The following is a 24,962-nucleotide window of genomic DNA, read 5'->3' as shown; positions in this document are numbered from 1 at the left end:
TTGTTTATATCCAGATTAATTTAGCATGGAACATTTCTACAAAGCCATTTATCTGAAACATATAATAGTTTACATCTGACACACCTATCTTACCCCCCCCCCCCATTTGTTATTTTGTTGCTAGGCACTGAACCAAGGGTCTTGCTTGGAACATGTTGGAGAAGCCCTCTTTCTACCAATGAGACAGCCCCAGTCTGCTTCTGACTCAATGGAATTTATAGCATCTCCAGTGTAGCCACTTGATTCCTTACACATTGGAGTGTGCTGTCTTCCTCAGAAGCCCACCCGTGTCCAGCCATTATGGCCACCAGAAGGGCCTGGTCTACCTTTCTGCCTGGGGCAGCCCCTTGGAGGTTTCCCCTGCTGCGTCATTTTCCAGGATCTCCCGTAACTTTCACTAAGATTCAGTGTGTACGTGATTGCTCTGGAACCAGACTTCTGACCAAGTAAGTCTAGCATGGTGCCTGATGAGTTCCTGGGAGGCATGAATGCTTTTGGTCAAAGGACCTGTTTGGAGACCACTGCCCAAAAGTTAATGTACCTAAGAATGACCTAGTCAGGCAGCAAATGACTACTTGAAGGCCCGGCACTAACTGACCCTGGCTCAGTTTGAGGATCACATGCAACACCAGCACTCTTACAGCACAGTGCTCCAGTTTAACATGTAGAAAGGGAAAGATGTGTAAAATCTGAACCATCAAAGGCCCTGTGGGCAGGCTGAAAAGGAAATGCCCTTCTACCTACTTTTTATCTTTTGAAACAGGGTCTCATTGTAGACCAGCCCAGGTAGGCCTCAAACTCCCAGAGATTCTCTTCCTCTGCTTCCTGAGTGCCCGTTTGTCATTTTTTACCCAAGGAACACTGCTACTGACTTGGGCACAGGCGACAACCCACAGGTAATCTGTTTATGGAAGCCATCCAGAGCTGTCCCCAAGTGTACAATAAGGTAGGTTTCTCTCCTGGGCTGCTTCTCTTGGCCCGTCTCCACAGGCTCTAGGGTAGGAATGGAATCGCAGGTGGGCATGTGATGAGCTCTAAGACAGGCAGCGGAGGAGGAACTATTTGATGCAGATAAGGGACAAGAACTGTCTTGCAGTACTGAAGCCCCAGCATCCAAGCCAGGTTAACCTCTGACTCACGTCTCCAGCACTCAGCAGGCTGTAAGAGCTCAATATAGTTCTGATCCCTAACTTAGGGGAAGGCAAACTTCCTCAGCTTCTAGAAAGAACCATCCCCTCCCACTTAGCAGGAAAGTAACAGGTCAACAGGATAATAAAGTGAATGCTGATGAGGGGGAAGCCTACTGTTCTCTCTGAACTAAACTATGATTTTATAAATGAATTCCTTGACTAGCCATGTAATTCAGTGACCAAGAAAACTTAAAACATGGTGCACAAGCTTTGGCTCCACCCCAAGGAGATGGGGCCCTCTAGGAAGGTAACAGTCCGCTCTCACGTGAAATACACACAGCATGCCAGGCGTAGTCAATGTGCAGCTCGCCTGTCTCTGAGCAGAAAGACTCCAAGCCTGAGCACAGCCCTGGGGATGGCTTAGAGAAGGGTTTCGGAGGGTGACAGGGAACTAAGGAGAGAGGTACAAACAGCTTGAAAACGCAGCCCAGGACTGTTCACCCTGCCCCCAGGAGGCCACGAAGCAGACATCAGGCAGAGGGAGAACTGGTTTATTGGCACAGTCAATAAACTTGTTAAACTGACAGGGTGAAGTGGCGACTCTACAACATAAAAGAGGGTTCTTGCCAGACCAGCGTCACTGTGGTGTCTGAGGTCAGTAGGTCACCCAGCAAACCAGGACCACTTGTTTTAAGCCATACAATTAGAGAATCTGTAGAACTAGTACAGCTCTTCAACTAATTAGACCTGTTTGTTTCACATACTCAGTTGAGGCGCACAAAAAAATAAAAACTCCTATTGAAAAAGCATTGGCTGAGGACAAGACCAGGGAGGGCTCGCCACATCACCAATGTGGCGACGGACACAGGTGTCCCGGGAAAAGGTAGCTTTCTCCAGAGAACTGCACATGGCAACATCAATGCTTGCCACCGACTAAGGAAGTGACGGGCTTCAAGGTGCAGCTGACAGGCGGCATTTGTCCTCATCTTGAAGTTGGTGTTCCATTCTTTTGGAAAACTTGCAACCAAAGCCTATCCTGCTCTAGAGAAAACCGGGGTGGGGGTGACAGGGGTGGCAGGCAGAGCCACAGCAGCAGGCACTACAAACAGCACTGGTCTAGGGGGAGGCTGGGATGCAGGCTGTGTCACTGCCGTGGAACAGGCTGGGAGGGAGCCAGCTAAGGACAGAATGAAGAGGACAGCTCTGATGGCAGGTCGCTCTGGACCAGTTGCTCAAGCCTCGACGGAAGCTTCGTGAATCATAGGTGAATTCAACGAATCAAAGACTGTCCTGTCTGCCTCACTCCCAGCCTGGGCAGCTAAATTTAGGGGAAATTCCCTAAGGACTGGCCAACCGGGTCACAGCATATTAGAATCTTCCCCAGTACTGGTCAGTGCGAGGGATCCCAGCCACAATTTCTGATTCAATTCCACAGTGGTCTCCTCCTCTGAAGATTTTAAAGAGGCCTGGGGAGGGGAAAAAAAAACTGCTTTCAAAGTATGCTCTGGGTTTGGTCTAACCCTTGCTTTTAGATGGTGTCCCACTCTGTAACCCAAGCTGGTCACAAACTCCACCCTTTAGCCTCAGCATCCTTAGTGTTTCAGCTACAGGAGTGCAGGGATTGCGGCCACCATGTCCAGCAGCCTTGGGTCTTGAGACCTGTTGGTATACTCAGATTCATCCAGACCAGGGGTGAGTCACGCGGCCCCCAGCATCATCTAAGAGACATCCCTTGGTTCCCTCCACACGCTGCCTGTGCAATGGAACCTGTATACAGAACCATGAGGAGCTGGGGCTCAGAATGGTCCAAAGTATTTACACACTTAGGCAGTCAGGGCCACACCTCAGGCCACAGTGGAGCAAAGGGGCTCATGGTTCATTATGTAGTCTGAGGAAGAGGACTGCTACTCACCATTATCACCCCAGTCAACGTTCCAAGAGTTGGCTACCAGCCAGTAGGGGACTCCATTCTCTACTCCCCAGCCCAGGATGCGGATGGCATGACCGCCCAACACTTCACCGGTCACATGCTTGTATACTCCTGAGGAAGAAAAAGGTAGTCTTGACTACACGCAGGCTACTGCCTGCCCAGAGTCCCCAGAGACAACTGGCTACCCAGTCAGAAGCAACAGGCTGACAGGAACCAATCACTCCCCTACACAGAAATCTCTAGAAGACTGGAGAAGGGCTCAGGATGAGCAAGGCCATGGAATCCGAGGGAATGGCACTATCTGAAAGAATTAGAAGGATAAGGGATGTGGTTGTGGTCTTGTGTGTCAGTGGGGGTGGGTGTTGAGGTTTCAAAAGCCAGGCCTAGTTGTCTCTATCCTGTCCCATACTCTCTCCCCATCCCGTCTGCCTGTGGACTACGATGCAGCTCTCACTGTTCCAGCATGTGTGCCAACATGCTCCCTGCCATGATGACAATGGACTAAGCCTCTAAAGCTGTAATCCAGCCCCCATTAAATGCTTTCTTTCATAAGAGTTGCCTTGGCCATGGTGTCTCGTCATAGCAATAGAACAGTGAGTAAGCAAAGGAGTGTCTCTTCACAGCAGCGGAACAGTGACTATGACAAGGGTATCCATAGTATCAGGAGATTATAACTATACACATATGTATGTGTATATATGTATAGAAGGTGTGTGTGTGTGTGTTTGAGAAAGGGTCTAAGAGGCCCAAGTTGGTCTCAAACTCATAATCCTGCCTCTGCTTCCTGAATGCTGGGATTACACATGGCTGCCAGTATACCTGACTAAGTGTGTGTGTGTATTTTGAGAAAGGGTCTTATTAAATAGCTTAGCTGACTTGAAACTCACTGTGTGGGCCAAACTAATCTCAAACTCAGCAGTCTGCCTGCCTGCCTCTGCCTTTTGAGTGCTGGAATTATATCCACCATGACCGGCACTGTAGAAATATTTTGGGAAGCCCAACACACTTAAGTATGCAAATTAATATTAAAATGGGATCCTACAAAAATATCAATTGGTTGGCTTTAAAATAAAGATCCACCTTTAATCTGGGTCTGATCTACTGGCAGCCTATAGGAAGGACATGGAAGAAGGAAGCGCGCTCTCTCTCTCTCTGCCTGCTTGTTCTCACTAGCAAGTCCATTCCTTCACGTATTAGACTTCTTTGGGATTCCGGTGTATACTTAAGACCAGCTTAGACATCCAGCCTCGAGGACTGAACAACTAATGGATTCTTAGACCTTCCATTTATAGACAGCCATTGTTGGACTATCTGGACCACAGCCTATGAGTCATTCTAATAAATCCCCTTTAGATAGCTAGATGGAGGGGGGAAGGAGAGAGAGAGATGATAGATAGATAGATAGATAGATAGATAGATAGATAGATAGATAGATAGATAGATAGATGTAGGTAGGTAGGCAGATTAGATGGATGGATAGATAGATAGATAGATAGATAGATAGATAGATAGATAGAGATAGGTAGGTAGGTAGGTAGATAGATCTATTCATTCTGTAAATTCTGTTCCTCTGGAGCAGTGTTCTCAACCTTCCCAATGCTGCGGCCCTTTAATACAATTCCTTGTGTAGTGGTGACCCTCCAACCATACAATTATTTTTGTTTCTGCATATAAACTGTAATTTTGCTACTGTTACGAATCATAATGTAAGAATCTGATATGCAGGATGTATTTTCACTGTTACAAACTGAACCAAGGAGTTGGCCGGTTAGCTCAGTTGGTTAGAGCATGGTGCTAACAAACTGACCCAAAGGGATCACGACCCACAGGTTGAGAACCACTGCTCTAGACGACCCTGACTATACAGACGCTACGAGTTGCTAATCACAAATCACATTTGTGATCCCGGCTACGTGGAAGGCTGAGGTGACCTAGGCCCTTGCAAAGATAAAGAATGACAATGTCAAATGTGGATGAGACACAAGGACAGGAGTGGCTGCTATGGCTGCTATGGAAGGACAATCATCCGCAGAGCAAGGGGCTGAGCTGGGTTGCAGGGATGGAAAGGAGCCCTAGAGAGGCCATGTGGAGACTACGCTCAGAGGGAATCAGTGAGCACAGCAGTGGGAAGCCGTGACCGTCATCAGACGGGCACCATTAGCTGACTATCTATCTGCCCAGAAGAGTGGGGAGGGAGGTTGAGTCCCAGGGCTCTGCTCTCCCAAAGCCTCTGCCTACCTCCCAGTGAGACCTGCTGGCTCATGTGGACCCTGGAGTCAATAGATACCTGATTTGTAAGTCAAGAAGTCTGAATACACAGTGAAGGCACCCTCCACTGGGCCATTTTTGTAGATTTCCGCCATGATCTCCTTCTCACTGCTAGACACGCTGTAGGAAGAGTACCCTGCAGAAGGAACAAAGCGAGTGAGAAGGTGCCCCCAGCCTCTCTAACCCTCCAGAAGAGGCCAAGAAGACCCTACGGTTTAAAACCAGGTTCTAACCCTTGTGAAACAATGGTCTGCCTAGTCCCCTAGAGCTCAAATGGGCTGAGGCTGGGCAGAGTATGGACCAGAGTATGGAGTGTGCAGCTCTGCCCGGGAGCCAGGTGTGAATTACTTGACTTCCCTTCTTCCTGCTGCTCCGGGGGTTTCTCTGTGTAGTCCTGCTGTCCTGGAACTCTCTCTGTAGACTAGACTGGCCATGGACTCAGATATCTGCCGGCCTGTCTCCCAAGTGCTGGGATCAAAAGCACACACCCCCACCACCCCCGGTGCTGGATTCTTAACACTCAATAGCATTGGCCTCCTCCCCCCTCAGAAGGCTCTGACTTACCATAGTGCTTATCTTCTTTGTAGGATGGGGAATAGCCAGCCTCACAGCTCTTGGTACACTTGGGAGTGTCTCCTCCTTCTCCAGTGCACTGGGGCCGGGAGCCATTGACATGGTGCTCACAGGGAGGTATGGTATATGGTAAGCAGCCTGAGAGATGGAGGGGACAAGATGACATCAGCCTGCAACCTACAATGTAAGGCTTCCTTCCGCAGGCCAGGTAGAGCTGGGATGCAGCCAGACCACATCTACTTCCCGTGGGGGCTGCTCCTGTACTGAAGGTGGTCTGGCTAACTATCAATCAGCTGGCCCCTCTACCGCTGACCCTCCCTTTACAACAGAAAAGGAAGCCACCAACACCTGCCCATGAAACCCACCCGAGAGACAGGGGTTGTAGGCACATACTCACCTACATGGGAATTGTAGAGTCCACCAGAAACCAGGCCTTTTTTGGTCCAGAAGTTCCATGCTCCAGAGGGATAGCCACCATTACAGCTGGAAAAGAGCATCTATCAATGTTGAGCTAATTCCAGCTTTTCCCACACATCACGGCAAATATCAAGGTCGTCCCTGGGAATACACGATCCTCACAAGACTCCTCTCACAGCCTGATATCCTGAGTCATTCTCTCGCCACTGTCATTCCACCAGGGACTCGATTCAGGTCCATTTCTGTCCACAAGAACCCTCCAGGACACAAGGACTCCCTTTTTTCCATGTCTATATCAAACTGACCTTCAAAGCTCCCCTTTCTGGAACAGTGGTTCTCAAAACTGCACAAGATGTTATAAGTCCCTGAGCACAGCAGTCCCCTCCCTTATCTGTAGTTTAATTTCTCTCTCTCTCTCTCTCTCTCTCTCTCTCTCTCTCTCTCTCTCTCTCTCTCTCTCTCTCTGAGACAGGGTCTCTCTATGAAGTCCTGGCTGTCCTGGCACTTACTCCCAAGTGCTGAAACTAAAGGCATGTACCACTACACCTGGATAGTTTGATTTCTGAGGTTTTAGTTATACCTTCAACTAAGGTTCAAACATATTAAGTGGAAAATTCCAGAATTAATTTCTCAATTTTAACTTGCACACTGTTCTGAGTAGCATGATAAAATCTCACACTCCTTGGTCCATTCAGCATAGAACATCAATCATCCTTGTCCGGAGTATCCATGCTGTATAAGCTATTATCTCTAGTCAACTAAAAGCTATCTTGGTTATCAAATCCACAGCTGTGTGTTGTGGAATATTTGTTAAAGATGTATTGCATACATTTATGCCTGGAATATTTAATGATGCAAAGATGTGTTGCATTCTTTTGCTACATTTGTTTAATGCTGGAAAGCTTTGTTACTTTGTCTAAAATACCTGACTGGTCTAACAAAGAGCTGAACCTTCAACAGCGAGGCAGGAGAGAAATGACAGGTGGGGCTGCCAGGCAGAGAAAATGATTAGGAGGAGCGAGAAAAGGAGAAGGATAAGAGGATGCCAGGGGTCAGCCACCCAGCAACACAGCCAGCTATGGAGTAAGAAGGAAAGAAAGAATTAGAATAGAGAAAGGTAAATGCCTAGAGGCAAAAGGTAAATGGGATAATTTAAGTTAGCAAAGCTGACTAGAAACAAGCCAAGCTAAGGCCAGGCATCCGGAAGTAAGAATAAGTCTCCATATATTTATTTGGGAGCTGGGTGGTGGCCCCCAAAGAGTGACGAGTAAAAAGCCAACAAGTGAGGCTGTGGTGTGGGTTTAAGTAATCCTTGATGGTCAATTCTAAGAGTGGCGATACTGGCAGCTCAGGCATGCCAAACGAAAGCTGGAAATGCCTTCTTCATGTGAAAAGGCCCAAGTGCTGAACTTAATGAGAAAAAGTAAATCATAAATTGAGGTTGCTGAGATCTACGGTAAGAATGACTCTCCTATGCCTTACATCATGAAGAAACAAAGATTCATGCTGGCTCTACTGCCACCCGTTGGACTCTAAAGAGTTATGGCCTCCGGGCGGTGATGGCGCACGCCTTTAATCCCAGCACTCGGGAGGCAGAGGCAGGTGGATCTCTGTGAGTTGGAGGCCAGCCTGGTCTATGGAGCGAGTTCCGGGACAGGCTCCAAAGCTACAGAGAAACCCTGTCTCGAAAAACCAAAAAAAAAAAAAAAAAAAAAAAACCCACCACCAACAACAACAAAAAAAGGAGTTATGGCCACAATGAACATATGTTCAGCTAAGATGGAAACAGGCAGCAGGCAGATACAGGATTATGCCCCTGGTTTAAGACGTCTACTTGGGGCGGGGGCAGGGGCGGCTGGACTGTTTGCAAAATGAGGTCTGGTGTCCTTTGCAGCTCCAATGCACTAGGCAGAATATGGAAGAATGGGGCTCTGTCTGGGGAGAGGTGGGACTACCTTGCTGCTCTCACACTATTGGGGTGAGGCGCATACACATTCCTTTTGGAACTTTCAGGAATGTCTAAACTGCACCACTGCTACAGGCTAAGGGCCAGGGGACCCTGGTGAGCACTTGAGTTACAGACTGAGTTTAGTGCGACCCTACTCCCCAGCTGGGATCTGTCATCCTTATAGAGTAGACTGGTATACTTCTCTGAGTTGGGGGGTAAGGGAAGTGATGGGGGACAAGTGGGACAAGAGCCAGAGAGGGAACAGAAAGTAAGCAAAACTTTTGGAGATCATATTCTGCCAGCACTCTATGTCCCGAGAAGCTCAACAGCGGCAGCTGTAACAAGTCTGCCTGCAGACTCCCATGTCTCCCTCTGTCCCCGCCACAAAACAGCTTTCCCTTCCCCAGGGAGCCCTGAGTTACTCAGTACAAAGGAGGAAGGGGCAAAGGGTCTCCAGGAAGAGGTGTCCAATAATTACCCTTCCCCACACTGGAAACCACAGCAGGTGAGCAGGTCCTGAGCAGACACCTCCACGTTGACATGGCCATTGGTGTGGATGCAGATTCTGTCAGACATGGCTTCCACTGCCCCGAATGCCTGTAGGAATAGGAAGTCCCACCTGGTGAGGAGCCCATCTTAACTAAAGCAAGGAGAGTCCTGGACATGCTCCACCTTCTCCCCTAACTCTCCCTTCCAGCTTGTGCTGGCTGATTCCAGTTTGTTCCAAACCTACTCTCAGCTTCCACTTGGCAGGAGTCTGAATTAAAACAAGCCTGCACCCTCAGGAACATCCACCCATAAGCCTGGTCAACAGGAATTCCACACTGAGGGTCCCAAGATTGTCACCTGAAGTATCTGGAGCCTTCTGAATGGTGAGACCCTTACAACGTCAGGTGAGGTTCACACTTAGCATTAAAGAGACCAATCCAAGCCTGGCTGACAAGGAGCAGATTCCAACAGAGAGCAGACGGAAGCCCCCACAGGCAGAGGAGGGCGACGGGGAGTCAGTAGGACCAAAGTGGTCCATTTGGGGCAGATGAAAAGACCGTGTGGATGGGCAGCAGAGATGGCCACCCAACACTGGGAGCATACTTAATGCCACTGGACTACATACTTAGTTAAGAGGGTTGCATTTTCTGTCATTCATATTTTGCCACAGTTCAAAAACCACAGACTAGCTCACAGACGGAACACCCATGAAGCTGTACTGCATCAGAGCAGATGTGTTTACTGAGGAACACGGCTCCACAGCCTGTTCCTGGACCAAGATCTCAGGACCCCACTGTATGTCCATCATCCACTTCATCCCTGCAGCAATTCCCAAACCACAAGGATCAGAAACCGTAGCGACGGAAAGAAACTGACTCCAATATGGCTCGCCCCATCTGGTCCCTCCCTAGATACCCCATCACATCCCAACCAGACTTCAGGAAGCCGGCCCCACCAGCAGGGTCTTACCCAGCAAGAGCCGCAGGAGCCCTGGTCTCTAATCTGTTTGATAGTTGGGCAGTTGGGCCACTGTTCCCGTGCATCGAAGTTTTCAGGTAGATCCATGTCCTCAGCGAACCCAACTCTGGGGCAAAGAAGGACTCCGTTACAAAGCACAATTTGCTCCCATCCCTGAGAGGACAGGTAAAGAGCGGCTGTCCCTGGATGGACTGTCCATCCTAGAGAGGTGGTGAGACACAGGCAGGTGTGCTTTGCCACTTTATGCTGTCCAGCCAGACTCAGCACTGTGTACACACCCTCGCCTATGCTTATTTAATGGGTATTTTTCAAACATTCTACCTGTGAGATACAGGTTGCTTGCTCTCTCTCTCTCCCTCCCTTCCTCCCTCCCTCCCCCCCTCTCTCAGACAGGGTCTGACTATGTAGCCCAGGCTAGCCTGAACTCCTTAGTGAATACTGGAGTTACAAGCATACCCCATCATGCCTCATTCAAACCACTTCAGCAACACTAATCCTTCAGGTTTATTAAGGCTGGTGTAGTGGAGGGGTGCAGGTTCACCTGTACCTTAGTCTTTCCTTTTAGATTTATTTATTTAGTGTACGAGTGGTTTGCCTGCATGGATGTCTGTGCACTTCGTGTGTCAGAAGATACCAGATCCCCTAGAACTGCAGCTACAGATGTGTCTGAGCCACCATATAGGTGCTAGGAACTGAACCCAAGTCCTCTGCAAGAGCAACAAGTATTTTTAAGCACCGAGCCATCTCTCCAGCCCTGAGATTCATTTTATTTTCCTTGAACAGGCATTTAGCAATGCACGAGGGTGTTATGTGCCTACCCTAGATGGTACAGCTGTCTACAGAAACCATTCCAATTCTCTCACTACGTCTGCAGCCAAGTCAAGCATGTGTAAGTCCTCAAATTGACCAGGACTGAGGTCGGGGCTGGATGTAGAGGGGCATTGTCTGGCAGGAAGATCATGAGTTCAAGGCCATAGCAAGTGTACACAGTGTAGCTGTGTGGCTGTAATAAGAAGAGAGAGCCAAGCAAAGTCCTGCAGTATGGGCCTGTGATCCTGTACAAATATTGCCCTGATTCTAAATGCTTCTAATCTCTTCCCACCTAATGTGGAATTTTAAAATATTAAGCTGTGCCTTGCCTACAGCCTGACCTGAGTTAGATAACATCATCACTGTCATGTACCAACACTTGAATACCTCATCCTTGACAGACATCCTAATCCTTGCTAAGAAGAATTCTACATGAGTATGCCCACAAGGTAGTAAATCCAGATTTTGAGGCAGTCTCTGCAGCCCAGAAGACCACACCTAGGAAATCCAGAGAGGGCTTTCTCTACCTCTGCCTACACCCTAACACTAGTACTACTGCTCACAAGCCAATATGCAGGGGCAGTGTCTACTCTGGGGGGGGGGGGGGTCACTCACCTTTCAGGCAGCTTGGGTCCACCCAGGATGGTACCACACAGCTTCTTCAGGTAGCTGATGTCAACATTGTAGAAGTTTCTTCCAGCCTGAAAGAGAGTCACACCAGGACAGTCACCCATGGGGGATTTCCCAGGATGGTAGGTCAAGGGTCTTGCCCAATTCTGGGAGCTACGGGAACAGGCAGAGCAATTCAGGGTCAGCACTACTCTCAGACCGCTGTGTCTTCTCTACTCTGCTGTAGTTTATTAACAGGAGAACCTGCCCAAACTGGAGGAAGTGATGGCATGAAGTACCACCAAGGAACCGCCTCACCTTTCAGGGTAGTTTTCCTAGGGTCAACCTGATTTGGGAGCTCACTATCCCTCCACACACCCCCATGTACAAGTGTTCACACATGTGCGTACTCCCATGCACACAACGTGGAGCTCAGAGGAAGCTTCAACTTCCAGAAAATACTGTCCTACGGCCAGTTAGTCACCTCAGAGGCAGTGTGCACAAGGTGACTCAAAGCAGGGACCCACAGAAACAGACGGGAAATGGCAACACTGCCCACCTGCCATGTCGTATTTCGTTTGTTGATATAGTTAATCAGGTCATCAGACAGTGGGTGGAAGGAAGGACTGTCGTTGGCACTCGCCAGTGCCAGCAGGCAAGAGAGAGAGATCAGGGACCACCACATTCTGGAAGCCGGATCTGCACCCACCTAAAAAAAGACATAGATAGCATCAAAACAATTTCTACACAAGGACACTGCTCAGGCCTCCTGGATGCCTTTATGGCCCCAATACGAAGCCTGGTTTGATGGGATCCTGCAACACAACACATGGCAGTATGCATGTCCCCTCCTGGCTATTTTAAAACTGTCTGCACCTGGTCAACAACTAAGCTTAAGAGATTCTTTCAGTGCTCTAGAAGGACAGCTATCCTGAAGCTGGATGTGATGTAAACCCTGCACTAAGGAAGTCAGGGGTGTGAGACTTCAGCCTGGGCCATGTAGCTACAACCTGCCTCAAAACAAACAAAAAACAGTCAGTCTGTGTGGGTATGTTCTAAGGGGAGCCAATGGGTGAGAAAACTAAGAGGAGTCATGTTCACAGCCTCACTTAAAAACATTCGAAATGATTTTGCTGCATGTATGTGTGACCATGTGCAGGTCTAAGGACACCTGCCTCAAAACAAACAAAAACCAGTCAGTCTGTGTGGGTATGTCCTAAGGGGAGCCAATGGGTGAGAAAACTAAGAGGAGTCATGTTCACAGCCTCACTTAAAAACATTCGAAATGATTTTGCTTAATGTATGTGTGACCATGTGCAGGTCTAAGGACACGAGGTTCTGGGAACCAGTTCTCTCTTCTACTTCAGGCCTGAGTCATCTCCCCAGTTCTGCAAGCTCCACTCCTGGCATATTTCAAGCCAACAGAAGCTGGACTGTGTTCGTTGCTGAGAACTATGGAACCATACTGAATATGCCAGGGGCACCAGGCTCTCAGGAGCCCCTCTGGTTTTTCCTGTCAACCAAGGGCTTTGCTTCCAGCTCCTGAGAAGGAAAACTTATTACATCAATACCTTGGCCTCTGGACCTTGTGAACTGGTTTCAGAGTCAGGAGACCAGCCATTTCCTGCTCAAACCATGAGTCACCCTCTTGAGCAAGTAGCTTTTAAAGGCCAGGTCTTTCCTGGGTATTGACAGCTAGGGCTGGGACTAGAGGGAGCAACAGTAGGTGTGGGTGGGGCTGGGACCCTGTCTCGACTGTAGGACTCACAGAAGCAAGTGCGCTACATCAGGGTCACGTGTTGTAAGGACACTGGAACACAGACTTAACACACTTAGAGAACTTTTGGTGGAGTGGGAAGTTAAGACAGGATCTCACTTAGCCCAGGTTGGCCTGCCTCTGCTTTCTGAGTGCTGGATCATAGGCATAAAAGCATACTGAAGGAAAACTAAGAACTCTCATTTAAGTTCAAGCAACAGAGTTGGATCCTCAATGTGTTACAATGATGGTAAGTCTGGTGTGTGTGTGGGGGGGGGGGTGTTGAGCAACAACTCATCCATAAGTACAATGTGTATGGACAGAAAGACTATTCTGAAAAAGATCCCATGAAGGCCTTCTAGACATCATATTATAAAATGCCTGGTGATACTAGCTCAGAAAAGTTCCATTAAAAAAAAAAAGTCAGATTACTCAAAACTCATCTTGGGTATGGGGAAAAAGCGTGTGTGGGCCAGGGAAAGAGGAAATGACAACACACTCCTGCAGATGTGCTTGCACAGCTGGCTGCCCATCCCGGGAAAACAAGGAGGGCCAACTATGCACACCTGGCGACATCAAAACATGTAAGCCTGAGCAGGTTTGTGAGGCGTGCTTATAACCCTAGGGCTCTGGAGGCTGAGACAGGAGGAGCAAGGGTTCAAGGCTAGCCTGGGCTACACTAAGATACACAAAACAAAACAAGCGAAAAGCCCAAACAAAACTAACTTCCTGGAAAGCCTAAAACTAGCATAAAACAAAACCAGTTAGGCGGCACATTAAAATTAAAAGTGTTATGCTGGAGGGATGGCTCTGCAGGTAAAGGGACTTGCAGCCAAGCTCAGGGACTTGAGTTTAATTTCCTGCTTGCTGAAGGAGAGATCTGACTCTCACAAGCTGTCCTCTGACCCCCATGTGCACACACACAACAAATAAACAAGTCTTCATAATAAAAACAGCAACCAAGATCTATGGGAAAAGCAGTGCTCCCATTAAAGGCTTTGGGTCCTCCATAAGACAAGACTTGAACGTCAGAGGACTTGGGGCTGAAACGTAGCCGAGAAGAACATGGGCTTAGCGTAGACGAGACTCCGGATTCTAACCGCAGCACCACACACTCTCACGTCAGAAACACGGGAGAGGAAAATGGATGTAGCGAGCACAGAAAAAGTGCAAATGGCCAAGGCAGATATGAACGTGTTCAGTCTCAGGGAGCATAGGTAAAATCGAGAAGCTGTCAGTCTCAGAGGCCAAAGCAGGTTGCTTCTTCTCCTGGGGGAGAGCAAAAGAGAAGAAGCCAGCCTAGACCCGTCAGCTGGAACACATGACGTCTGCATATGGACATTAGACATTTACCTGCTACACAGTGACCCCAAAACACACCAACACAAGCACCGAACACTTGAACACAAGCCCGTAAGTGAGACAAAAGTCCAATGGCATAGTAACTGGGAAATCACTGCAAGCGGCTAAACAGCCACCCAGAATGAACTAGCTAAGGGAAACCACACTGCAGAAATGAAGTAAAACCACCCCAGCGCCACAGTTAGGTGAGAAAGAAGCAGAAGATAACTGGGGGACACAGGGGCCGTGTCTGCTAGTGAGCAGGTCAGGGGCAGAGACATAGCGCTGTCCTAAGGAAAGCACACACAGGCAGTGGCCGCACCCCGAGGGCTCCTTTTCCGCCTTGTACGGCTATGATGCACGAGTGAGAAAGTTCGTGTGCACAGCACTTGGTTCTCAGTTAAAGCAGGTGGGCTCAAAAGGTCGGGCTTGGTGGGAGGTCTTGGTGTGACCCCCACCTCATTTCTGTTTTCCCTTCTAGCTATGCCTGACACAGGCATTCCTGCCATGGCACTGGCACTATGGTGTGCTCCAAAGTAAGGGGCCCTGGACAGATAGATGCCAAACCTGTGAGCTTGAACTTTCAACCCCCACCCCCAGAAAGTGAGCTCTAATAAACCCCCTTTCTTTACATGCCCAGCTTTGAGTATCTCTATAATAGTGAGGAATGGATTGCCACACGTATATATGTACAACTTACCCAACACTTACTGCCCCCACCTCCAGTGACTCATGGAAAGCCTGTCTCACATGGCCATGTGTCAGCCATCACATGACCTCCAAACCACCCTCTGACTTGTACTCAGCATCTTGCCCTTTTTGTGTTTCTGTGTGTATGCATGTTCAAGCGTATGCAAGTATAACATATGTGCATGTCTCTGGAGACCAGGACAACCACGGTGTTGTTGCTCAGGGGCCACCCAGCTTATTTCCAAACAGGGTCTCTCAATACCTGGACCTTACCAAAGAAGTGGGGCTGGCTGCCCAGTGAGCTGATTTCTGCCTTCCCGGTGTTCACAAGGGTTGGGGGCATTACTCACTCCTGAGGAATCAAACTCAGACCCTTGTGCAAACCCTTTCCCAGCTGAGTCATCTCCAAAGCCCAGCATCTGAACTTTTCTTTCACGACGGGAGGCCTGATACAGAAACACTGGCGTACCCACTCCCTAGGGTGGGAGTCTGGACTAACGAAGGAGCTGGTAAGTATGTTAAGCTCCCCTATGTTGAACTGACACCCATGGGTTCTCACTATACTGTGTGTGGAGTGTAACAGTGTCCCGAGATACCCTCTGGGGATGTGGCATCTGTTGAGCTGTTAAATATAAGCCGAGTAGAGAGGCGCATTTCCATGGTAACCTGAATGTTACAAAAGATGTCTTTGGTTTCTGTGGTGGCAGGCACTCTCATGCCCCCAAGGGTTCCCAGGACACTTTCTGGAAACTCATTTTCCATTGGTTCTGCAGCCCGCCTCTGACTACCGGACTTTATTTTCTCTACCGTCAGGGCTCTGCCTGACTGCAAACCTACGTACTGGGGCTTCAGTGACTCAGCTGTCCCCACTCAATGTCCAGACCGACTCACACCAGAATGAACCCCAGGAAAAAGACTTCACCTCCCAAACCAAGATTCTCCGCTCCTCACTTGGCCTCCAGCTGCTGAGGAGTCCAGGTTCTGCCGCTGTCACCCTTGAACGCTGCCTTTCGCTGAGGCTCAGATTCTACACCTCCAAGGTGGGGAATAAGCACCACGTTTCCGTTTCCGTGAGGAGCAGAGGAGGGGAGGGAGCCCCTCCCCCCACAACTCTCCCTCCCAGCTTGTGCTGGCTGATTCCAGTTTGTTCCAAACCCACTCCTCCACTTGGCAGGAGTCCGATTTAAAACAAGCTTCCATCCTTAGGAAAACCCACAAGCCTTGTCAAAAGGAATTCCACACCAAGGGTCCCAAGACTGTCGCCTGAAGTATATGAAGCCTTTTGTTCCCATCTAGTGCACTGATTCCCCAAGAATGCGAGTCTTCCTAGATATCACATCAGATAGGAACTTCCGTGACACAGCCAGTAGTGACAATGATAAGCTAAGTTGTCTGTAAGCCTGTCACGGGTTCCGTGTCTTTGCCTGAAATAGCCCCTGGTTTTCACTTCCCCTACTTTAGCAAGCACTTCCCTTTATTTCCCAATTCTGTGATTTTTTTTTTTTTTTTAGTTAACAGAAAGTCTTTATTTCACAAAAGAAAGGGGTTGGAACAGACAAGTACATTTACTGCTAACCAGACTCCTCTTCTAGGTGTACAGATGGAGGGCGGTTATGGGCAGAATTTATTTCTAGCTCAGGTCAGCTGCTCCTGAGTTCCATCTTCTTTCCTTTCTAAATTATACAGCAATCGATGTCTCAATGTCCTGTTATTGCTGTCTCTCTACACAACACTGTCACATGCACAGAACGGCTGGGGAACTGGTGATGCCATCAACAGCAAAACGATTTCCCAAACTAGCTGATGCCCTTGCTCAGACAAATATAGCCCCTGGGACTTAAAAATAAATAAATAAATAAAAATGGAATAAACATCCACAGAGAAACGGATGTCATGGTGAAGGATGTATCGTGTAATGGTACCCTAAAAAACTGGGGGGAGGGGACACAAGCTTGACAAAGAAAGCTTTCTTTGATAGGCACAGAGTCTCAGGCAGACTAGAGTCTACATCACATTCTAAAGGCTATAAGGAGACAGAATATGTAGATCTCAAAGACCCACGGGCCACCTGCTGTGTCCTGGCACGGGATCTTCTGCTTTCCCTGACAGTGATACAGGCTGACCTCTCCACGCCAGCTCTAAACGATCAGAAGCATGAAATGTCTTCATTCGCCAATAGCCACACACTGTGACCATCCGTCACAGATGTGCAGAGGGGCTCCACGCTAGGAAGGTGGGAAAACTGGATGGGGAGACCTGCTGGAACCTCAACACTGCATTTTATGAGTTTCTCTTCCATAAAAGCAAACTTGTCTCAGCTTGGGCACCTGCTCCTCAAGTTCTGACCACTTCAGTCCACCCACAGAACAAGACCATGCAAGCTTCTGTTTCCTTTTGACTGGTTTGCTCAGTCGCTCCCTGGGACAGGTATGGTGGAAGCAGGCATCCTAATCTCAAAGGTGTGCAGGGCAGACCTGAAGGAGGCCAGAGACTCCCCCTTTTGAGAAGTCTGAATCACAGCCTCGATGTGGACTTGCAGATTTCACATCTTTGCTCCTAGTAGGGAAGTGTGACCCTTGAGAACAAAAACCAGCCTGGGGCTATCCACAGCATAGCTACCTTCTACCCAAGGCACATCTTGAAGGGGACGCTATCGACCTAATTCAGACCAGTTCAATTGAGAATATGCCCCCATAATAAGATCAGACTGTGGGCAGACCTATAGGGCACCTATATAGGCTGGTAGTCCTAGGTTCTATGAGAAAGCAGGTTGAGCAAGCCACGAGGAGCAAGCCAGTAAGCAGCTCTTCTCCATGGCCTCTGCGTCAGCTCCTGTCTGAGTTCCTGTCCTGATCTCCTTTAATGGAGACTACGATGTGGAACTGGGAGTCCAGCAAACCCTTTCCTCCCCAGCTTGCTTTCAGTCACGGTGTCTCATCACAGCAATAGCAAGCCTGACTAAGACAGGCCCTGGGAGGAAAAAACATTTCATTGCTGGTAGAAAATATGACAATTTGACTGGACAGTAAACATTCCCAGAAGCTTTTGCTCTCCAGCTCTGCTCAAGACCTGCAGAAACGCTCCCCAGGTGCATCGGGTAGTGTATTCCCCAAGTCTGCGCCTAAAACATACACAGTACAAGGCTTTTTAAAGATCTTGAGAGCCGGGCGGTGGTGGTGCACGCCTTTAATCCCAGCACTCGGGAGGCAGAGGCAGGCAGATCTCTGAGTTCGAGGCCAGCCTGGTCTACAAGAGCTAGTTCCAGGACAGGAACCAAAAGCTACGGAGAAACCCTGTCTCGAAAAATCAAAAAAAAAAAAAAAAAGAGAGAGATGTAATTGAGAATCATGTTCTCTTAATCTCTAATTCGACTGCAGGGTAAACTAAGTTCCAGGCCGGTTGTGCGGAGGACCAAGCAGACATGTAAACGAGCAACAGAAATGCTCTGTGAGCTGGGCATCGTCTCCTTTCTTGAGGCCCCAGGAAGAAAGAATTCCTCTCCAGGCTAACAGAAGTAATAGACAGAGGTACTCTTTTGGACAGTGTCTCCCTGTACCAGGCTCGGAGCAGCCACCAGCAAGCACAGCCATCAGGTACAACATCAGGTCTCTGCTAACTGGTTGCATGGCTCTCTATGTATGCAGCAGTCAATGCTCACTGTCCCGGGGTAATTATCATCTTAAAAAGTATACAGTTTGAGACCAGGGATAAGCTCAAGCTGGCAGAGTGCTTGCCTTGCTAGCTAGCATCCTGGGTTCAGTCCCCAGCATCACATTAAACCAGAGGTAATGACATATGCCTAGAACAGCAGCTCAAAGAGGCAGGATACGCCTACACTGTGAACTACAGAGGCCAGCCTCGAATATGAGGCTGTCTCACAACACCTCTCCTCCCTACCAGGTCTCCTGATTGGAGTAAAAAAGTTATGACCATCACACAATTTGTAATAAAGTTTTATATGCCGATGTATATTCTACTATTTGATTATCAAAACGAAGTATAGCCCCAAACCCAGAGGGGATCAGTAAGTTGAGAACAAGTGGCAGGCTGCTTGAATCCTGAAACGGTTTTCCACCGGCACAAGCTGGCCAGCACCACCTCCCTAAGGCAAGCAGGAAGGACATGTGACTCTCTGGATGAGCACCTCCTGCCTGGGCCAGATCAGCAGGTCAGAGGGTCAGAGAGCAGCCAAGTCTGCTGTGAGAGCAGATTGTCCAAGTGTTCTCTATGTTCTGTGGACACTAACTTGGCACTCAGCAGCCCCATTCTCTTCCTCCCTGCCTGCTGGAAAGCTGTATTATCTTGGCTAGACTGTAGGGTTACTGGCCCAGTAAAAACAGGTTACAGTAGAGATTACAGACCACAGGTCCTTCCCAGCCTTCAGCTTTTACGAAACAGTTCTGGAAAGAGCCCTCCAGTCTTGTAGAAGGCTTCTATTTCATGGATGAGGGAAACTAAGGCATGAGGGGAGACCATGGCCAAGCCCCGAATGGCTATACCTGAGTAGGCATGAATAACCTTCTGGAGATCAAATTCCAGGTCACTTTCCACCATCGTTCCCCAAGTGTCTCTAACAATGTGACAGACTTGCAGGTGACTTTGCTTTCCCATCTGCAAAGTCCCCCAACCTCCCACACCTCCTGGATTTTAAAAACTAGGCCTTGGAGGATGGTTCAGCGGGGAAAGTACTGTTGTACAGTTATGAGGAGCTGGGCTTGCCTCCTGAATGCCCACGTAAACACTGAAGACCTGGTGGCCTGCATTTGCAATCCCAGCATTTGGAAGTCAGAGAAAAAGGATCCCTGCGGCAATCTGGCTAGCAAGACTAGCCAAATCAGTGAGCTCTGGGGTATAAGTAGCCCTGCCTCATTAAATGGAGTGTCAACGTCTGTCCCCCACTACCTACATACAAGCATACATACACACAGACCTATTTAGAAACAACAACTAATTGCAGCTAAGCTCAGCTACCCAGGTTTATGACCTAAAGAACTCAGACAATTGTAGATGCATGGTGGCATCCGTGTGTTAAGCTCAGCACGTGAAAGGCACAGGCATAAGAAATAAAACTTGAGTTCATGGTCATACTTGGCTACTATCAATTTTGAAGCTAACCTGGGCTATATAAGATCCTGTCTCAAAAAAAGCAAAACCCAAATCTAAACCCAAACTCTTTTAATTTTTTGAGACAGGGTCACTATGTAGCCCTGACTGACCTAGAACTTGATACAAAGATACAGGTTGGCCTTGAACTCTCAGAGGGTTGGGATTAAAATAGTGCACTACCACAATCAGCTAAAATCCTAATATTTAAAACAACAACAACAAAATGAACACAAGTGCTACCTGTGACCACCCACAAAACCAGGGAGAGCTTCACTAATCAAGACTTCGACAGCAATGAAGGCACACGGACCAAAGCCATCACACTGACAATTAGGGCCTGGTAAGATCTAATTGGGACATGGGAACAGGAACTCCTGAACTGCAAGGTGGCAGAGCCACAGAAGGGAGGGGATATTATCGCTATCCAGCAGAACAAATGTGTGCAGGTCTCCATCCAGCAATTTAGCCTATTTTGCTTTGCCCAAGAGGATTTACTGTGCCACTAGGAACAAGAGTGAAAAGGTAGGAGGAAAAGAAATAGAAGTAGGAAATTTTAACTGTCCTTCAGGGCAACACATTCAACACAGGTGTGGTGGGGCACACCTTTAATCCCAGCACTCAGGAGGCAGAGGCTGGTAGATCTCTGTGAGTTCAAGGCCAGCCTGGTTTACAGGACAGTCAGGATTACACAGAAAGACCTTGTCTCAGATAGACAAACAAAAAAATGACTAACAAACTGAATTTCCCGGGCATGACAGGTGTACACCTGGGATCTCAGCACTTGGGCGGTAGTAGGAGGAACAATAGGGCATGGTGACACATGCCTTTAATCCCAGCACTCGGGAGACAGGGGCAAGTGGATCTCTGTGAGTTCGAGGCCAGGCTGGTCTACAAAGTGAATAAAAAACTCCAAACTAATCTTCACCTACATATTGAGTTTGAGCTGGGCTACATGAGACCTTTGCCACACTGCCACCCTCTCCCCAACAAATTAAAATAAACATTAAATCTGCAGGCAACATTAGCAAATCTCATAAACTGGGTGAAAAAGACACATAGTACGGTTAAATTACATAGAACAACTGTATACATTGTTCGGTACAGATTGGATACATTGTATTTCAAGCACAGAAGTAGAAAAGAAGGATAAGAAAAAGAACAGCCACCAAAGTCCTTTGAAAGACAAAGCAAGTCTAGGAGCCAAACTGATCACAACGAAACATGTCCCCTTAGAGGGAAGCACCCTACCTCTACCCCAAACCTGAGTCTGGGAGAATCAGGTCTCCAGAAAGGGGAGTTCAGCCTTGAAGCTAAAAATGAAGGGCCTTCTAGGAACGGTGGCCTATTCCTTTCATCCCAGCACTGGTGAGACAGAGGCAGGTTTATCTCTGAGTTTGTGCACTCTGTCATGCTTGGGCCATCCTGGTCTACAAACCTAGTTTCAAACTAGCCAAGGCTACACCGTGAGTGATAAGACCCATTCTCATTAAAAAAAAAAAAAAAGACTAAACCAGGAGAGACAGCTCAAGTCTATGACCTAGCATGTGGGGAGGGTGAGGCAGAACTGTCCAGTTCAAGGCCTGCCTGAACTACAGGACTTCAAAAAGCTGGGAGGGATGGAGGAGGAGACTGGCTAAAGGTGGCTAGGTATGGTATAGTCCAGGGGCAGAGTACATGATGAGCATGCAGAAAGCCCTGGGTTGGATTTCAGCACCTCAGACAAACCAGACAGTTCCAGCATTGCAGCCGGAGCTACACCCCTAGAACTTCCACCACGCTCAATGTAGGGCGGAATATAAACTACTGCCACGAAAGGACTCCAGATGGACCCTCCACCCTTTCTTAGGCAGCTCAGCTCCAGGCTGGGACCAGGGATACGGACTGTTAGCTAAGCAAAAAGAGTTCTGAGATGATGGGACCAGGGATTCGGACCGTGAGCTAAGCAAAGACTACACAGACTTTTATACACCTCACCTTTGCCAGCTGGCCCAACCACTGAAGTCCCTGGTTTCCTTTCTGACTTTCAAAAGTTCCGTTGCATACAGTTCAACCTCACACATACCTAGTATTTTCCTTACAACAGACCATCAAAAGTCAGTTAGCCAACAGGAGACTCTGACACCTAAAGGTTTCCACCCATACATACCACAAAAGACCTCAGCCTAGACTGCTGAAGCAGCACCTCCACGGGGCAGTTCCAAACTGGAGCCAAGAGCCTGACTAGTCTGAAATAGTCAACATCGAGAGGGGTACTGGAAGCCTCCGAGGCCCCCTGGGCTGGTGAAGCACAAATGTGAGCCCACCTTTCGCCCCCAGCCCCCTGCAGGCCCAGGAAGCATGCTTTTTAAAGGAGCACTGGTCATTTCCTCCAGGGTGCCTTTTTTTCCTCTTTGGGAGGAAGGAGGATTGGGAGGTGAAACAGTCTCTGTAGTCAGATTGCCTTGGGATTCATTATATAGCCCAGGCTAGATTCCAGTGCACAGCGATCCTTCTGTCTCAGCCTTCCAAGCGCTGGAGCTTTAGGCCACTGTGGCCAGAACCTATGAGGAGCAATTCTCCCTCGAGGGCTGAGGGTTGCGAGGGATGGTGGGAGCACCTTCAGCAACGTTCTCCACCCGCTACCCCTCTGAATCTGGATAGAACTCCTCGGCCCTCCCAGAGGAGGCACCTGGAGATCAGTCTTCCTCAGACACCAAGGGTTAATTAAGCAGGCCCCTAGGGGACTAACTCAAATTCACCCAACGCCTGGTCTGCAGCATGCCCAACACCCTGCCCGTGCAGACCTACCCCACGCCGCTTCGGCACCGGCAGAATCCTGACTGATAAAGATTGTCCTGCATGTTCCTCTACCCCTCCACATTCCCATCATCTTGGCCATCCAGGTCCAGAGAAAGGGAGAGCAGACCTAAGCACCCCTATCTTTTATTCCACTCCGCTTCTCTTCCTGTTTCTCGGTTTAACTCTTCGTGCAGGTTCCACCCCAGCCACCCACCAGGTTCCTGTTCTCCATAGGACCGGTCTTTTGGGGTGCCAGGCAATGCGTGGGCTTGTGTGGTAAGTTGCCGGGGCAGATTCTTTAGAATAAGCCACAAACCTGGACTAGATGCAGGTCAATACCCGCCCTGAGCACCACTGAGACCCGGAGCCCGCGGGTTGGCAAGAGGGCCAGGACCGAACCCTTCCCTGCAGGCTCCTCCCTCAGAGCTCCCCCAAGTCCCCAGCTCCGCCCTTGGAGTGCGCCAAGGCCACAGGAGGTACGCCGACCCGCGCGGGGTCACCAGGCCCGGCCCTAAGGGCGTGCAGGCCGCCAGTGCAGCTGGCCTACATTGCCCGAATTCAGGAACCCTCTCCCCGCCGGGTAAGACCATTCTGGGTGCACAGCACCCAGGGCCGCGGAGGAACCGCGCCTGCGCCCTGGGCGAACGAGGGGCCCTGTCCCCGCCGCCCGCGCGCCGCCCGCGCCCCCGCCCCCAGCTAAGGTGACTTCTGTCGCGGAGCCACTGCGCCCCGAGCACACTCACCGAGCGCAGCGCTACAGCCCCGGCCTGCAGCCGCTAAGCCGAACCGAGCCGCACCTGGCCTCTCGGGCGCCCCACTAAGTACCCGGGCAGCTCCGCCCGCCGCTGGGCTGATTCACCACGTGACCCGTCGGCCGCGCCCCCACCCCCTCGCCGTCACCGGCTCCGCCCTTTCGTCCCGGGACTCCTAGCTGCTAATCCTCGGTCCGCCAGGCGCAGCTGGGGTGCTCCCGGAAGAAGCCGGTGGACTATCTGATCTCTCCACAGGACCAGAGATGCTCTCCAGGGACCCCCGCGGGAGCTCTGCCCCGGGAAGAAGTGACGTCGCCTACTGCATTCATCGGATGGGCCCAGCGGGATCAGGGACCTGGAAATGACTGGCGTCCCAGTGGAGCCTCCTGGCCTCATATTCTGAAGCTCGGAGCATCCTGGCTTAGTGTTTGGGTTTAGGAATACTCAGACCAAGGAAGGTAATTAAAACTAGAACTGCGCTGGCGCTGTAGCCTAGTGGTAGAGCTCTTTCCTACCAAGCCCAAGGCTCTAGGTTCAATAGAAAGTTAAAAAAACAAACAAGCAAGCAAACAAACAAAAACCACGAGTGTTATGAAATTCCAAAGCCCTGCCAGGCCACTAGTCCCAAGTAGGAAACCCCCACCCAATCTCCCTGTGTGGTAGGCTAGCCAATAAAGAAATTGGCCTATTTGGTCTGACAAGTCATAGCATCGCCCCCCCCCCACCCCAGAAACGCCTTCAAGCACCCTCAGATCTCTCCAGTCCTTAGATCTACCTTGTAATATGGGAATGGCCCCCATGACATCATGGTTTTTTATAGCCAGGCTGTGTCTATAAGAAAGCCACGGGTCGCGTAGATTCCAAGGCTCTGCTGGTGGGCTCCAAGTGAAGGGCAGGAGTGGAAGTATGGTTACTGAACCCCAGTTGAGTGAAATGTCCGAGGAATTCAGGAAACTTGCGGGGGGAAAGGGAGGTCCAAGGCAAACTGTCCCAGCTGCTGATAACAGGAGAAAACTGGCTAGACAGTTTAGTTTTGGTAAAAAGCCCAAATAAGAAGTCTCTTACTTGGCTGAATACCAAAAAAAAAAAAAAAAAAAGAAAGTCCTTGGGCATGCCCAGAGCCTTGTACTTGCCTTGAGGCTAGAGATACTTGAAGTGTCTAAACCAGAGGTGTCCCTGGTTTTACCACAACCAAAGGCTGGAGCTGCCAAGAAGGGGCTCTATGTCTTTTTAGCGTACCCCATTCCTGGACCCAAAGTGCAAAGACCTCTGACACCTGGACTGACCAGCTTATCCCCCCCTTCCTCCATCCACAAAACCCCCACTAACTCCCAGGCAGTGGCTCCCACTCCCTCCCTCGGGCCTCTGCTGCCCAGGAGCTGGTCCC

At 49.4% G+C, this 24,962-nt stretch overlaps 1 protein-coding gene across 2 annotated transcripts; it reads right to left on the bottom strand.

Moving 5' to 3' along the window:
* Positions 1-1,665: 1,665 nt before the first annotated feature.
* On the bottom strand, positions 1,666-23,868 carry Ctsb (cathepsin B). 2 transcript variants are annotated; one of them, XM_075949793.1, is made up of 10 exons: positions 23,567-23,868; positions 11,712-11,861; positions 11,159-11,244; positions 9,725-9,839; positions 8,745-8,863; positions 6,299-6,384; positions 5,893-6,039; positions 5,348-5,464; positions 3,043-3,171; positions 1,666-2,596 (listed from the first exon to the last, which is right to left on the bottom strand). In XM_075949793.1, the coding sequence occupies exons 2-10, from the start codon at positions 11,835-11,837 to the stop codon at positions 2,499-2,501; spliced, it is 1,023 nt and encodes a 340-aa protein (XP_075805908.1). In that variant the 5' UTR covers positions 11,838-11,861; positions 23,567-23,868; the 3' UTR covers positions 1,666-2,498. The 2 variants fall into 2 exon arrangements, with proteins under 2 accessions (XP_075805908.1, XP_075805909.1); XM_075949794.1 differs by having other exon boundaries at positions 6,299-7,155; positions 7,201-8,863; positions 23,567-23,687.
* Between the last annotated feature and the right edge of the window lie 1,094 nt (positions 23,869-24,962).

This window comes from Microtus pennsylvanicus, chromosome 15 (assembly GCF_037038515.1).
Source record: "Microtus pennsylvanicus isolate mMicPen1 chromosome 15, mMicPen1.hap1, whole genome shotgun sequence".
Lineage (NCBI taxonomy): Eukaryota > Metazoa > Chordata > Mammalia > Rodentia > Cricetidae > Microtus > Microtus pennsylvanicus.
This window is presented reverse-complemented; position numbering and strand designations above follow the sequence as displayed.

What these genes read in the sequence shown, in the direction of transcription:
- Ctsb (XM_075949793.1), bottom strand. Translation starts at nt 11,837, where the DNA reads ATGTGGTGGTCCCTGATCTCTCTCTCTTGCCTGCTGGCACTGGCGAGT. An exon ending in GGTTTCCAGTGTGGGGAAGG is followed by an intron (nt 6,385 to 8,744) that starts GTAATTATTGGA and finishes GCTCTTTTCCAG; the next exon opens with CTGTAATGGTGGCTATCCCT. An exon ending in ACTCTACAATTCCCATGTAG is followed by an intron (nt 6,040 to 6,298) that starts GTGAGTATGTGC and finishes TCCATCTCTCAG; the next exon opens with GCTGCTTACCATATACCATA.